The 17,235-nt window shown below is 43.1% G+C and overlaps 1 protein-coding gene across 2 annotated transcripts in view; it reads right to left on the bottom strand.

The window, feature by feature from the left end:
• CFTR (CF transmembrane conductance regulator) overlaps positions 1 to 17,235 on the bottom strand; it is a 1,194,762-nt gene that overhangs the window by 552,731 nt on the left and 624,796 nt on the right. For both annotated transcript variants that reach the window (XM_086919414.1, XM_086919415.1), the window contains one exon: positions 841 to 1,087. In XM_086919414.1, the coding sequence (XP_086775540.1) occupies positions 841 to 1,087 (247 nt within the window). The remainder of the gene's footprint in view (positions 1 to 840; positions 1,088 to 17,235) is intronic.

Here is a 17,235-nt window from a genome sequence, read left to right as displayed (position 1 = left end):
AATGTAGCAAGTATTGCTCAAGGTTGTATGAGGTGTTAATGAATTAAAGTGCAGATATGTCTGATAGGAGAAAACATAGAATATGGAATCACTAAGCATCCATTTTTATTTTCAAATTTTCTCTCTAAAGGTTGCCTGTGTTTCAATTAAACTGTTAAATTCCCTGAAAAAATGTGTTAAGAAAATATATGGACATAACATTGAATGCTAGATTCTTAATCACGTTAATGACGACTTAATAATCATATTAGAAAGTGTAGCTGACAGGTATGAAGAGTGTTATGGTTTCCTTATCTCTGTTCCTTAGTATAATTCTTAATTTTCCTCTCCCCTTCTTTTTCCCTATGTCCCTTTTCTAACGCTATTGTCCCAGACCAACTTCTATTTCCTGTTTTGGCTCAAAGGTTTTATCCCAACATGTTTTTCTCCTGCTCTCTTAAACTCAGTGTTTTTCCTTCCTCCGCTTTCTTCCTCATTCTGTCCCATTTCTTTTCCATTTCTAAGCAAGAAACATCTTCCCTTTTTCTGTCAATCCGCACCGTCTTAACGGCACAACATGCCTTTTCTCCACTTTTGCCCATTCCTAAGCTTAAAATATTTCCTCTTCTGAAAGCTTTAAATATTTATATTTATAATTCATAAAGACTGTTGTAAGGCATGTGCAAACAATGTTAACTAACTTAAAATGGATTCAAACTTAAGAATAATACATTATGAAAAGTTAGAAATGCATGTCTTTTGGTTTGCTTTTACTTAAAAAGCCCTTTAAAACGTATTTTCGCAAATGCTGCAGTCCTTTGGAAAACATTAAAATTATAGGCGAACAATTGATTAACTTACCTGTATTTTATTTATTACTCCAAGAGAATCAAACCATGTCTGTACAGCCCAAGGGAACTGTCTAGTGACCGCCATTCGAAGAACAATGCAGAATGATATGGCGGTAAATATTTTTCTTAGACTGATTCCAGTTGTCAGGATTTGGGGCAAGATGGATAAAAACACTACAAAAAAGCCTGAGAAGAAGAAGGCCGAGCTGTTGAAGTATCTAACATAGGCTGCTTTTCGGGTCAGCTTCAGTTCAGATCTGTCAGAAATAAAGACAAAAATATATCTGTGAGATTTCCTAATTTGAGATATTGAACTTCAGGATACAAATTCTTTCGTTGAATATGATCTGTTGTCTAATAAAACAGTAATAAAAGAAACAGGGCATTTGAACAATTCCAGTTATAGAAAATTGCTAAGATTTCTTTGTAAAGTTTGTTAATTCATACAAACATCTCTTTGAGTGCCAATTGTCCGACACAACATTTATATCCACTCTGTAAGACATATTGGGTTTGATTTACTAGCATTTCACATCGTGGTTGCATCACTTTTGTGGCACACCCACAGGGCAAAATGCTGGAAGATCTACAATGCCACATATGGGGCGATTTGAACTCCCTTGCATGGCTTTGTAAAGAAATGTTTCATTCATTCATTCTGGAAGGCGCTTCATGGTATTACCATGCATCCATCGAAGTCCTCTTAGTACTGACAGAAGCCAAATCATCACTGGTCTTCCAGTCACCCATATCGGGGTCACAGCAATATCGTTCCCTGGGCAATAACTCAGCTTCTATGTGGCCAAGCTCCACTCTGACAACTCTCCCGGGGCTCAGTGAACTTGGCTGCAACTTTGAGCATCGGATCCTCGTCTCTTGTGCTGCCCAGCGGCGTTTGGCAGCAGCTTGAATGTTCTGGAACACCAACCTGCACCAGTAGGCTTCTCACCTGTTGTGTCCCTCTGCTGTGAACAGGTCAGCTAACTTACCCTTAAAGTATTATGGCTTTATCTGGGCACTGGAGACAACTTCATCTTAAGCAGGAAACAGCAGGCACAGTCTCTTTCCTTTGATAGCCACCAGGTTCAGTAGGTACAGCCCATACGCGTGCAGCCTCTTTTTGCTGATTCTATAGCAGAGTAGGACAGTCCTTTTTAGGTCCTTCTTCCAGCCCTGACAAGATCTGCGTGCTGGGTGCCAGGGGTGCCCTATTTATGTACAGAAAAAGCTATCTGGGTAGGATGCGGTTGGTAGTCAATGGGCCACTGGGTTCCCTCCCTCCTAATGACCACTTCCTGTTCAATGTGGCATCAGCCATGATGTACTGTTCAGCCAACTCCCCAGATGGCAGAGCCCCCCTCTTGGTGTCTAGAGCTCCATACCCAGAAGTGTGACTACCAAGGGGCAACATCCCCGTGAAAAAGTAGTTTGACAACAGGTTTTCCTCTCCATACCAGGTGCGAGATAGTCTGTCTCAATATTAGGGCTGCCCCTCTCCCAAGTGTTAGCCATTTGCTCTTCAAATGTATCTTCAGCTTTAAAGCTCACCTTTTGTACCAAAACCCTGTGGCTTCCTGCAGGAGAGAGGTAACATCTCTCTCTGGAACAGGCCCCTATGTGTTCCTTTCCTGGAAGTCATTAGCATGTCTCCTCAGGCAGGCAGAAAGCTGTCTCGAGTTCAAATGTGTATGTGCAACAGTTAAGAGCACAGGAGATTGAAAACAACAAAGTGGCAACTTTGTAAAAGTTTGCACACTGTATCTTGCTACATTAATTTCGACTTCAAAAACAAGTCTGGCTTAACGTAACAAGTTGTTTGATACCTTAGAACAGAGGTCTTCAAACTTTTGGGTGTTGAGACCCCTTGTCAACATTTTCAGTCGTAAGGACCCCCTCCTGACAAACATTTCTAAACCTGTAGGCAGGGCTTCTAATTTGGCAGGTGAGGACCAAATTACATGAAAGGCTTGACTAAATTGTGTGAGAGGAAAATGTAAATAATGTTATGTGATGCCACGTTATTTTGGGATAGAATTGCTTCATTATTTTGACATTTTTTGCACACAATAACACAGAGGAAAGATTTCACCCCATCAGTACCAGTTTATAACCAAAATACAGCAATTAACATCAGAAAGATGTCTAGTCAACCTTTGTGATGGACCTTCCACTCCGCAGGAATACGTGATGCCACATTAAATGCTCACCTGGCCCTGGCTGGGAGCAGCAGGGGTCCCTAAAACCCTTGTGGTCTTGTGCAGAGTTGAGCAATTTACCCATGGCGCTTTCCTCTCACCCCCTCCCTTCCATCCCTCTCTCCTCTCCCAACCCCGTATCCCTCTCTCATATTGTAAGCATTTTATTTCACCCCTTTTTGCAACTTCTGAACTCTCCCCATTCAACTTCTCACTTCACCCTTAATCACCTCTTGCCATTCTGTATTTTCACTGCCCTCATCTCTAACAGTTTCTCGCATTTATCTCATGGAGTCTCTGGCCCCGTCACCTCCCGTGCCCATCTGCACTTCTCATTCACCTCAAGTCTCTCCATTCAAATTTTTGTCTATTTGTATCTTACACCTCTCCAGTCCCCCTATTCATCTTTCACATCTCTACTTTGTTCTTTCACACCTTCTTGAACAAATGTCCCCCTCTCCTTAAGCACCAGTGCTTAATTAGAGCAGGTGGTTTCCGGTGCTCCGCACTGGCACTTAATTGTGCACACAGGCACTATGACCGTCTGCCACATGGTGGCTCTGTCTGTGTAATTTAGAGATGAGCAGAACAGCTGTTTATTAATTCAATATACATTAAAAACGATAAACTCCTGACATCCATGCCATTCCTATAGCTTTGGGGGCTTGAAATAGTCATACTTGTACAGTGTTATGGTTGGTAGTTGCATAGGTATTGTCATTGACCGCACAGGCAAGGCAATGGGTGGGTGGTTAAAGTTGCAGTGGCACTAACAATGCACCTCATCTCTCTGTAGCACCTTTCTGACAAACATTTTTTTTATAGTGCTATGCATAGTTTACTCACACTCAGTTCTGTGATCTGCATAGTACATATTCTTTGTAGCAGGCCCATTAACCCTCTGCACTCTGTGGATGAGAAGAGTGCCCATGTGAGTGCACGGTGAGCAATGCAACAGTATGAGAGTAGTGAAAGAGGAGTGACTGCAGGGTGAGTGAGGTGGCCATATTAATTTGGGTGTGGATATAAGTGCAGAGTGGGACAAATGAATGCATGGTTAATGATGGGCTTGTTTGATCGAATTGCAAATTGAGCAATGAGGGGGCAGGTGAATGAGGTGTCACATGAGTGCAAGATGAGTGCAGATGAGTAGTGTGACTGCAGGCTGAGGTACAGGGTGAACAACGCAAGTGCATTGTGATTGCAGAGTGTTCATTGAGAGTGCAGGGTGAGAGGGTGAATGATGTGAGTGCATGGTGATCAGTGTGAGTGCATTGTGATCGCTGTGAGTGCAGGGTGAGCTTGAAAGTGAAGTGCGAGAACGAGAAGTGAGTTCTCTGAATGCAGGGTGCATTTCCAGACACTTGAAGTAACTCAACATATTATTGACGGCAGCGTAGGGTTTAAGATATAAGTTAAACTATTGCTATTATGACATTAATCAGGGATCGAGGGTGGAGGAAATAAATAATATGCTGATCTTGCAACATACTTCAAGTCCTATGGTTAGGGTTGTCTGCTCATTATTTTGATGTCCCAGACGGTACAAAAATAAGCAGTCACCTAAAGCTGTATATTTCAGCCCTCATCTGTGCATACTTGGAACAGCAAATCTAAATAGAAAGCACATTTAATTGTGTTCTAGGGCTGCCTCAATGATCCATGACTGATAATTAAAGGGAACAAAGACAGAAAAGTCACATTACGAATGTATTTATTTATGCGTTTGATATAGCACAGACTTTACCCGAAGGTGTCAGAGCGCTTCACAATAGGAACAGTAATGTTACATGAGGAGAAAATTACAAGTGAACAAATTACAAAAGCAAACTTTAAGTTACATGAGGCAAAAGTGACAATAGTGAGCAACCAAAATACAAGAGGTAGCAAACGGAACATTACAGGAGGAAAAAGTGATATGTGTGCAGGTTACAAAAGCGTACAAAGTACAAGTAGAGGTATAATACTGCAATAAATGGCACACACTCAAACTCAAGAACAAACGTTACGTAGGTAATGGTGGCACTTGTGCAAGTATATAAAGCAGATAAAATGTGAGTGGTAGCAAACAGTGTGTTACAAGAGAAATGGCTGGTATTTTTTTCTTCTGGCAACCCTACTTTTTATTTCTTTTCGTGAAATGCATTCTCACGCTATTGCAGTAAATGTAAAATACAAATGTAAGGAAAAGTCTGAGTTGGGGTCCAGGGGGTACTGGAGCTATTAAAAAAAAACTAAGCCACAATAACTAGTTTTCAAAAGGTATGTAAATATACAAATGGTCATTAACGACCTGTGAAAAACTCAGGGGTGCCGGGCTGTGCTGGAAATAAGACTGCAGACACAGCCCAGCGGAGCTCACAGCAGCACGAGCTGTGACACACTACAGGGGAGGAGGGGGGCTGAATCCCTGTAGTCAGTGGGCCCCGGCAAAAGTGTGATCAGGAATGCGCGACCCCCTTTCCATCACTACACAGCCCCACGCCTTGAAGACCCCTGCCTTAGAGTATCCACTTTGGTCACCTTTTCAGGAGTTAGCACAGCTGAGGGGTCAGAGTGTAACCCTGCTCTCGCCAACTGGGTGACCAACAGGAGTGTGCCATAACTTAGTAGATATGGGGCATTTCCGCATTGCATTATGTGAAAAGTTAGCAAATCTGTCCCATTGTTGGCATCCTTTTCATTAAGTATATATGCTTGTTAATAGCACAGAAAAAGGAATTAAAAATGTTTACTTATGAATATGAGCCAGTGGTGTACTTCAAGCAAACATGCCTAAACCACATACATTAGAAGAGCAGAAAGAACTGCAATTAAAAATAAAATCACAACAATCATAATAAAAGAAGAAGCCAAGGCTTTCGTTTTGAAGGATTTAAATGTTAAAGTACAGCATGTAAAGTGACAGTTAAAGAAATTGTGTTTTGCAATGAAATTGTTAATCAATTCCACTATGAGGTGCAGAGGCTTCCCTCTTATCAGCAACTAAAATACCAAATATGTGCAATCACCAGTCGTTGATGGCAAATATGCCGCTCTGTATGCTCCATATTTTGCTTTGTTTCTGTTTTAAGTTGCCAAAAGAGATGCAAATTGAACAGTGAAAGATAAATACAAACCAATAATTAAAAGCGAGCCGCCTTCAAAAACGAATTTACTTCCAGAGAGCACAATACACAAAACATTAAAGACACATTTGAACCCACGTTGCAAACAGCACAAATCCTTAGTCTGGTGTTTATTTTCATAAGGTTGTATATCAAGGCTGAAGTTTTAATTTTAAAGTCTACACACCCAAATGTAACATGGGAAGACAAGCGAAGGCGAGCAAGTAGATTTGTTTAGTGTTGCAAACAGTTTAAACTTATGTTTTTGAATGTAACGTGTAGTTTTCGTTCTTCAACTCTGTCACGTATTATACCAGCAGTCTTTAGTTAAAATTAATGCTAATTTGTGTCATTAAAATACCTCTACTTAGCACCTTGCAAATACTAATCCAGGGTTGGGTGTTTTTGATTGCCCCAATGCAATTTACTAACATTCCCTTTACAATATGATATTTTAACCATATGAAAAGATAGAATTCCACTGTGACAGGGTTTGATTGCAGATGACTAAAATAATAACGACACGTCTACACAATTCTAAAAGAGGAGCACAAGAAAGGCCCTTAAAACAAAGCTCTGGTATGAACATTGCTCCAAGAGTCGTTTGGTAAATACATCTAAAAATCATAAAAAGAATTATACTCTCCAACCAAGACTTTGAGGAAAAAATATTTTCTCATTGGCTTTAGAACGCTAATCACAAAAAAAACGGTGTTTTTCCAGGACTGCACAGAGCTTTAGGGGCAGAATTGCAAATTGAAATAGAATCTTTAACCCGCACTTATGATCAAAGCAGGGCCTGCTCTTGTACAAAAGAATTAAACACCGCGGGTCACCAAATGCCGAAGTTGGTTTAAGGATGAGAAGATACTGTGGACCATCTTATATCTCTGTAATAAATTCACCACATAAACTTTAGTTGCACCTGCAGTCATCGAGATAGCATAAAATAAATTACATGGCTATCAATGGCTGCATCGGAGATGTCATTAATGGTATTAGAAATTATGACGTATGTAATGCCCATAAGTAATGATGTCCAGGATGTCAACTGTCACATTATCTGTAAAGCCATGAGGAGTGCATTGTCACAAGCAATTTTTGCATAACATTGAACCTATTAAAACAGTATGAATCGATATGAATTAGTTCCATCAGCATGAACTGTTAGAGGGCGAATCCAACAAGAACCAGTTTTCTTCCAGAATTGAGAGCCCTTTTTAAGATGGTGTTTCCAGTGCTTTCGGCTGAATATGCCCTTGCTAAAATTGAATGAAGTTTGATTCAAAACAGAAACTGAGACAAATAGGGTTCCATGTTACAGCTGGTGGTCCTTTTTGACCTGCCTCTGATTACTTATTTTAAGTTGTAGATTCCAAGAAAGGATCTGAGGTGGTTTGCTTGAAAGAAAGACTTATTCTCTGTTTGGAAGTAGAGTGTGGATAGTCACCTGAGGTTGCACATATACTGTGTTGTTCTGGAGCTCCTGCTCTCCTCACTATAAGTACATTAAAGTTCTTTATCTTGAGAACCATATGACTGCAATTGCACGAATTAAAATTATGATATTTTCAAACTTACTCCTTCATTCCTGGAAAAGATTCTTTCAATTGTCCGGTGACATAATCCTCGCCACTCACCAGGTTCTAGTTAGCTCTAGCTGCAAGCGATCACTATGCCGTTTCTTTTTTTTATATACATCTTTTTATTAACAGACATCAACATACCAGCATTCACAGAATCAGATCAATATCAATATAGGCATGACAAACTGAGGCAATAATTCTTCACATTATACACAGTAAGGACATTTCAAGGAGGGAGCAGGTCATCCAGTTCAATACTCTGTGGGGGAGCACAAATGTCTCCATGATACGAGTTCCACGGTATCCATTTGCGGGATCACTTTCTGGGGCAGCCTCGCGCAACATATACTGTCTTTTCCCCAGAACCTACACCTGTCCATTCTTGTCTCCCATGTCCCAGTCGGGGGGCGGGGTGGGGCGGGTTGCCGCTCCCCAGGCCTGAGCGATGTTTCTTTTGGCTAGCATGAACCCCAAAGTGGCCCACTGTGTTTGATGGGTGATTAAGTCAGTCGGTGCCCATATGTTCAGTAGACATCTACATGCTTCAGGTTGAATAGCAATGGCAAGTTCTGCCCCCCTTACTTCATGTATCTCCCTCCAGTATGCCTGAATGTGTGCCCACTCCCATATGATGTGCATAAAGGTGCCTATTTGCCCACACCTTCTGCGACAGTCTCCTGTTCACGCTTTTCCCATCTCTACTAGTCAGGGGCCAGTCATGCATATCCTATGCAGGATTTTCAGCTGTACTAGTCTTTGTTGTGCTGGAATTGCCACCACCTGAGGGGAGGATATCGCCTCCTGCCATTCCTCATCATCCATTTCTATGCATCCACCACCCATTTCTGTCATAATACGGAGAGAGGATCTTCCATAATATATATTATTTTGTTATAAATTAACGAGATGGTTTTCTCCGGGAGGTGGCCATCCTCCAACGGGGATGACTCAAGAGGGAGGAGCACTTTGGAAGGAGTGAGTGTAACGCATGGCCAACCTGTGTGTAACGAAAAAGCTCAGTCTCAGCCAGCTCGTGTTGGCTTTGGAGAGTGGCAAATGTTTTCACTCCTCCCGTCCCCCATACATCTTTAATTTGTAAAAAAACGATCATGTCCCATTTATCAAACCCCTTCGAAGTCCATAGATTACCAAATTGTGTAGAATCCCACAGGGGAGCAGCCAATGTCAGTCTATGCCCCCATACGAAGGATCTGTTTGCGGTGTGCCATACACTTACTGAGTGACCAGTGGGGCCCGTCAAACTAGGCCGGCCAGGTTTTGAGTAGAGTGATCTATTATAATTCTTCCCGGAAGAAGCCACGTATCCATACGGTAGCCTGGATCATCAGGGCCACCGTATGTGCCATGATTGATTGCTGCCAGATGTGCAGCCCAGTAATATTTCTTTGTATCAGGAAGGCTAATGACGCCATCATACCATTGTAATGTAAGTTTACCTAGGGCTATATGTGGCGTCCCATTCCCCAATATTCTCTCTGGAGGCGTTCAATTTCTTTAAAATATGTCAGGGGAACAGCGTCAAATATTTTTTGAAGGGCATAGAGGAAGCGGGGGAGGGACATCAGTTTAAAATAAGCAGCAATGCCCAGAAGAGCGAGGGGAAGAGATTTACAGCTGGCTATGTCCCGTTTTAACCGTTGTATTGGGGAGAGGAGTGCGGGGTCTAAGGAGAGAAAAATCCCCAAGTATTCAAATCTTGTGGCACTGATTTGGATTGGACAGTCAGGGGGTAAGGCAGGTAGGCCTCTCTGAAGGACATATAGGTGGGACTTAGTCCAGTTGATCGTAAACCCAGAATATCTGCTGAATACTGCCAATATGTCTAGAACTGCAATTAGGGATTTTTTAGGGTAAGTTAAATAGAGTAATATGTAATCTCCGTAAAGCGAGATGTGGTCCTCCCATTCAGGTGACCAACACATACCTTGAATAACTGGATCCAGTCAGATCCATGCCTTCAGTGGTTCCAATGTTAAAGCAAACAGGAGGGGGAAGAGCGAGCATCCCTGACGGGTACCCCGGCTCAAGGCAAATGTGTCTGATTTTTTATTATTAACCACGACTCGCGCCAGTGGCATTGAGTACAGGAGGTGAATCCACTGGATAAATTCCCGGCCGAACCCCAGTTTTCGGAGCACAGCTAGGAGATAAGGCCACTCAAAAGCCATGGTGGCATCCAAGGATACAAGAATAGCCAGTTCCAGGATCGTATCTGCCCTACCTAGGACCCCATGGACTTGGCGCAAATTTAGCGCAGTGTTCCGGTGCGGTATAAAACCGGATTGGCCTGGGTGCACCAGGTTAGATATGATTTTAACTAGTCAGTTAGCTAGTACTTTAGCACGAATCTTAGGCTCAGCATTAAAGTGGGAGATTGGTCTATATGAGGTACAGTCTGTTTTGGGTTTGCCAACCTCATGTATAGTTACTATGTTGGCTCTTCGCTGGTCCTTTGGTAGCTCCCCTCTCTCTCTACTCTCTTTGGACATGGCTTTCAGATAAGTGGCCAATTTCTCAGGGTTAAGTTTATATAATTCCATTGGAATGCCATTAGGACCAAGGGCTTTCCCTGAGATTAGTGATCTGATCGCCTGCGCAATTTCATCAGCTGTCAAGGAGCTATCCAATAGTTGTTGCTCTATCAAGGAGAGAGTGGGAAGTATTATGTCCCTCAACAATTTGGCTGAGTCTTCTTCGGTGTAGGGTGCTACTGCGGTATACACCGCATCAAAATGGCTACCAAAGTGATTCGCAATTTCTTGAGGGTCGGTAATGCAAATATTGTTAGCGTCTTGCAGAACCGGGACCAGCCTACTTGCCCATTCCCATTTATCAAGCCAAGTTATCAATTTCCAGCTTTATCTCCTTAATCATAGAGTCTACCGAGTTTTTCTCTCCCCAGCGTTTTAGCTTTCACTGTAACTAACGCCCTATATTCATCCTGTTTAGGACGCAACAAGTAGAGCGAATCTGGTGTGGTAATTGTTTCCATGTCCCTCTCTAGTCGGTAAATCTCGTCCTCTATGCTAGACACCACTTTTTGTTGTTCCGTCTTCTGTCCAGATATTAGGGACAGAGCTTCCCCCCTTATTACAGTTTTAAAGGCTCCCCAGAGTGTCTGGGAGGAGTCTAACATACCTGTGTTCTCATTTAAATAAGTGTCCATCGCATTGATGAGTTTCTTACAAATTTTGGGGTTGCTGAGATACCAGGTATTGATTGGGACAACCCTGCCCACCCTAACCTGATCCAGGAGTATATGTACCCATATTGTCAAGTGATTGGATATGCCCCTAGCTAAGTGTCTGATTTCGTGGGATTTGGGGCTAGGGACCAAAATGTAATCCAATATGGATAGGCTGCGGTGGACTATAAGTGCGCCAGCCGTCCACCAATCCCATGGCCTCAAGGAAGTCTGGTAGCCATCTAGTTGCAGGCCCCGTTTCACGTGGGTGGGGCGGTCCATCTACCTGAGCCTACTGAATTGAAATCGCCTCCCAGTAATAACAGACCCTCCGGTAGTGAGAGGAGAGTGATGCATCGGTCCTGGAATGTAGTGGTCTGGAGGCCAGGTGGGCCAAAAACAGACACTAATGTAATGGTTCGTCCCTCCCAGGACCCAGTAATACCTATATAATATCCCCCTGGTGTCAGCCCAAGTGGAATCCACGCTGAGGAGAAATGTGTTTTTTAACATAATACCTACTCCTCTCAAATTCGTTGTGAACCCAGCATGCGCCACCAGCTTGTATCCCCACCTGCACATCGCTTTACATGAGCGTTCTATTAAGTGCATCTCCTGAAGAAGGACAATGTCAGAGGCTTATTTCCTGATACATTGAAGAACTATACTGCGTTTAACTTTGTCCCCAAGCCCGTTGACATTCCAGCTCAGAATTCTGGTGCTCTTATCCCACTGCGTATACATTAAAACTAGTGAAAAACCTCAAAGCCTCAGTCACGCCTATCACATTGCTTATCGATGTAAGAACTGCAACAAAAAACAAATACAAATCTCCCCTCCAACAACCCCCCCTCCCTGCTTCCCTGCCCTCTGGACTTGAAACTGCCCTTACTAAACTGGCAGAGTCGCCCAACTTCTGTACTAAATGAAGAAAATTGGGGTGCGTGATACCCCGGTTCCCTCCACCCCCCACCTGGGAGCACTTTATGTGTCTTTGAGAGGAAATGGTATGTCATTGTATGTCCTAGCTTTCAGGCTAGTTTCACCCCCTTTACCGGTCTCATAATGTTACATATTGTCCATCAAAGGCGTCACTCTGGTTACACGCTTCTTCTCGTGGAGGTCTAGTGCTTCCAATGTTCCTTAGTGACTCCCCCATCGTTCTTGAGCTTGTTTCCTATATGCTGCTTCTCCAACCTCAGGCTTTGCGGGTCTCCAACCAGTTATCTACGATCTCCTTGTATTCGAAAAACCAGGCCCTGCCATCTGCTTCCACTCGGAGCTTGACCGGGAAGAGTATTGCATACTTGAGGCCCTTGTCTCTAAGTTTTTTCCTTATTCCTAGAAAGGATCTTCATTGCTTCTGGACCAACTGGGTGAAGTCAGGGAAAAAGGTGATATCAACATTATCAAGCCTGAGTGGAGGCCCTGCTCTGGCGCGTTGAAGTATTACGTCGCGGGCCCGGTAGTTGAGGATTCAGGCCAGGATAGGGCGCGGGGCCCGGGTTTCGGATGACCCCCCAGGACTCTGTGGGCTCTTTCAATGACAAACAGGTTGCCAAGTCCTTTGGGTTTGAGATGTTGAAGGATGAGCTCTTCCACAAAAAGATCAACTGACTCCCCTTCTGCTTTGTCCAGGACCCCTAATATGCGCACGTTATTGCGTCTAAGGCGTCCTTCATAATCATCCAAATTAGTTTTTGCGAACTTTCAGAAAGATTGCAGTTGGTTAATCTCAGTTTGTAGTTGTGAGGTGCCCTCCACTAAGCTGGTAGTCTTGAGTTCCACCTGTATAAGCCTTTCATTGTTTTTATTGAGATCTGTCCGGATAAGGTTCACCTTAAGCGTTATGATGTCCATTTTGTCTTCAAGCGAGGTCTTGATCTCCGCTATGGCTGCCATGACATCCTTAAGAGTGGGTTCTTTGTCCAGGTTCCCTTGCTCTCCTGCATTGTTATGTTTAGGGGAGGGCTCCAGCATGCTCTCCCTTGAGAATGCGTAATTGGCTAATTTATTGGATTGAACTGTCTTGAGGCCCCGTGTGGACGCTATTTAGCTTTCCTATGGTTTTCCCACTGCGCTGCTTGGAGGGGCCTATTATCTGGCTCAAACAGGAGGGAATTTCGCTTTATGGGTGATCGATAAAAGCACTGCAGGTGCTGGATTTATATATTCGGGTGTAGTACTTTCCGGGTAAGGTTGGTGAGATCTTGTGCGGTCACCGATAGTTATGTATCAGGGATGCTTCCCCGGTCAAATGTGAAATGGCACTACTATGTTCCCTCCGGCATGTCCCTCGTGGGGCCTCTGACCACCCTCTCGCAAAACTGATCATTTGCCACATCGCAGAAGGATCTTGCTCCTCTGACCCTCCGTCTTCCTGGTATCGTAGTTGCACCCAGCGGATTGCCCATCTCAGCTCCGCACCCAGTGGCCACCGCCGCTTCCGAAGCAGCACTGGCAGGAATGAGGGTGTCCACTGCACCTCACTCGGATTCTCCCTCTCCACCGCGTCCATCATAGATCTTCGGGCTGGATCCTCTACTTCTCCGGAATAGGCTCACCGGTACGCAGTGCTGAGTTCGCCAGTCCTGGTTCATACCGTCTGCCCCACAGCCTCACCGCCGATCCTCCATTCCGCTTTCTGCCGCAATTGAAAGCCGCAGCAGAGGTCAATCTGGGGCAAACGATCCGGAGCCGGGCTCCGAGTCCTGCTGCCTGCGTCATCACGCACGCCCCATCTCTCATCAATCGGGGTCCCGACACTCTTTGTTCTGCAGGCCGTGTGCTGCCGAGGGGGATAGCTCAGCAGGAGCTCAACTACAGTCTCGGGCCTTTCAGCCTTTAATTCCAGGTTCTTTCCGATTGCCGGTTTCCTCTTCAGATGGCAGGATATGTGAGTCGGATATGTGGTTTAAGGCTGGGGTAACCGGAGCTCTACGAAGCAGCGGCCATTACGCTACCCCGCGCACCCACGCCTCCCCTATGCCTATTCTTTATTTTTCTGCAACCTCACCCTATGGTACTTTGTAAGAATATACTTTATCCTCTAAAGTCATGTTATCATGCAGTGCTCTTTTAAATTTAGATACCACAATTTGTGATCATTTTATTTAACCAGCTACATAAGCTTGAACTGTTAGGGAGCACACAACATTGGAATGCTATTAAAGTGTCTTTGAAAACTAGATCATTAGCGTTGCCTTTCTCTTTCAGCTGTAGAGATGCGAGAGCAGTGATTACCATACATCATTTTGGTAAAGCCAGACATATTGTCATTATCAATGCTTGTTTTGTGTGTGTTCAAAAACCTTTATTAAAAGCTTTGATGTATTTGATAAAACAATACTGTTCAAAGTGGTACCTCTTCCCTTAGGAACGGTTATCCAGCTTTAGCTGTTTCAAGTTTAAATTTTTCAAGGAGTGAAATTGTAAGTGACTTACCATTTAAATGCCACCCTGGGTTTTGTCCTGCTTTTTCCTCCAGCCTTTTAAATGATTTTTCATAATCTTGTACTAACTTCTGGTGCAGGTCTTTTGTTCTGTGTGAATGGCACCCACTGTTTTCAATGGCTCGAATCCATCATTTGGATAACTTTTTTGCTCTAAAATGTATTTTGAATTTTGGGAAATATTGCCTTAGGTTCACTCTAGACCGTAAATTATTACCTTGCCTGTCTCCTTTGCTAGTCTGTTCAGATTTCCTTGCTAGTTTTGACTGATTTGTGTCATAAGTAAGCAGCATTTTGCTCCTTGTCCTAGAGGCACTCTGCTTGTGGGGGATTGCCCTATAGCTCATTTATTGACGTGATGGACTTACTCGTGTTTTGCTTCCCTATCTGCATTGTTTGTTTCTTGCATCTGGAAGATTACCTTGTTAGCATGTACCGATTGGATAATTTGTCTTACTCACACATAACATTTAAGTGATTTGCTTTACCTTCACTGTATGGTTAGGTGTTTTGTCGAATGCCTCCATGCACATGGTGTTTGGGTGATTTGTCTTGCTTGCATTGTGCGCTTGAGTAATTATCTTTTTTACACCTTACATTTGAGTGATTGCTTTGCTTCCACCATGGCTTTGGTAGTTTACCTTGCTGGCACCCTGCATTGGGCGGATTACTTTACTTGTCCCCTGCCTTTGGTGTATGTCCTTCATGACAGAGTTTGTTTGGCAGATTGCCTTGCTGGAACCTTTTGTCCTAAACCCCTTGCTTACAGCTTGCATTTAGCCTTAATTGCACTGGGTGGTTTGCTAACATGTTGGCACACTTGAATTTGGATAGTTGTTTTGCTTCTCTTTCACACACCAAGCCAGTGGCACAGTCTTGCTGCTATGAGGCGGCAGCATAGTGTAAACATCCCGTTGGGATCCTCCCTAGAGCTGAAGGTAGCAGAATGGGGGATATACCAATTATGCAGCGCCCTCTACCTCTGGGAACCAGAAGCTCCACCACTACCAAGCTTCCAATAATTTGATCTGCTGCTAAAGAAACCAGAGCATTTTCTACTGTTTTGTTCTAATTTGGATCATTTATCTGACAGGCCTATTTTTTTTAAAACATAAGCATTGGCAGTGCCCATAGTTCCGGCTTCAATATTCTTCATCCTGCACTTTCACAGGTGCATCGCTCACCCTGCACTCACATGGTATACAGCCAACAGTACATGAAAAGAAGAATGAAACATGAGAGCAAGTACACAGATTTATTCAGATTGTGTTTGACACAAGGGTTCTCAAAGTAAAACAGTTTCTTATTCCAGTTATTAGAGTTCACAATGCAAACCTGTTTCTACTGTATTTATTTAAGAGTTCACAATGTGAGGATATTTCAGCAGAGTAGTTCAAGGCACAGTCGGACGGGTGTTGTGGGCTTCAAACTCGTAACGGAGCAACACATTAAAAACAACACACCATAAATCAAATGACCAATCAATGCTATTTATTTAAAAAGGAAAAGCACTTTAATGCACACCCAATTAAATACTATACTTAAAATAAAAAAAGATTTCCAACATTTCATGTGGAATTACCAGTCGTAATCCTTTCATCATGAGGAGTCTTGCAGAGTAACCAGGGTGCAAATTACATACCCTGAAAAAAGCACAAGCGGTAACTAATTCTGTAAATGTAACCTACTCCCATTGTCTATGACATGCCCTGTACAGTTTACACACACTGGCTTTAATTGTAAAAAGTAGCAATGGTCCAATATTGGCCTACTGGAGAACATGATGCTTTTCACAGTCAAAAAGATTGGGTCTGCAGGCTTTGTCAAGTCCTTAACTAGGTAAAATGGGAGATCTACTGCCTTTTTGGCCATATCTAATCATCAATAAAGCAAGCTTGTTGGCCCCAACTTGAACATAAGCATGGCCATGCCTGTTATGCCAGAAAGAGTCATCAAATAACTTAGGCAGACCCAAAGTATACATTGCCATGAATACAAGCTCTTCTACACCATTGACAGCAACCTTGTGTTTTGGTTGAACTTAAAAAAAGGATACATGTAAGAAATCTCCTATTGGGTTTGTCTGCTAGTTAACATGTTTTACCCATGTGGTCTCCTATGCACTACCCTATATTTCCCCATATACCTCTCTCAATATATCCTCTAACTCCACTCTGTTACTCATCCCAAACCTCATTCTACTGCTACAATCTCCAAAATACCCCTTTCTAGACTCCGCCTCTATCCCTCCTTGGCTCACCCCAAACCTCTTTTTAATACTATGATCTCACAAACAACCCATCTAAATGTTTCCATCCCCTATCCCTCCTTTGACTCATCCCAAAACTAGTTTTACTAATATTATCTTCCTAATCCATTTCTAGAGATTCTTCCCTCCGCCATCTCTCTTTATACGCATCCCAAACCTCATCTTACTATTATGATATCCCAATAAACACTTTCTAGATTCTTCCCTCTTCTAACCCCCATTATCCTTTTCAATTCAATTAACAAACTCACATGTCCACCGTTTAAATAAACTCAAATTTCGCTATACTAATCCACCACTAATCATTTTTGGGTTCCTGAGTGGAGTGCTACTCGCCGAAAAGTGCTTTGACATCTCATCAGGGTAGTAAGCGCTATATAAATACAATTACATTACAATATATATGTAGTTAATACCCAGCTCCATTTAAGGACTCTTGTTGAACCTGACAGTCTAACCAAGCTTTACCATTGCCTTTCCCACAACCATCATTGGACGGCATTCTAAAGGCTGTGCCTTAATGCTGAAAAACCTGAAATCTTGCTACTTGGTCAGGTAATCTATTTTCGTACTTCCTCTCATGGTCAAAGG

This window comes from Lissotriton vulgaris, chromosome 1_1 (genome assembly GCF_964263255.1).
Source record: "Lissotriton vulgaris chromosome 1_1, aLisVul1.2, whole genome shotgun sequence".
Lineage (NCBI taxonomy): Eukaryota > Metazoa > Chordata > Amphibia > Caudata > Salamandridae > Lissotriton > Lissotriton vulgaris.
The sequence above is the reverse complement of the archived record's forward strand: the minus strand, read 5'-3'. Positions and strand labels throughout refer to the sequence as shown.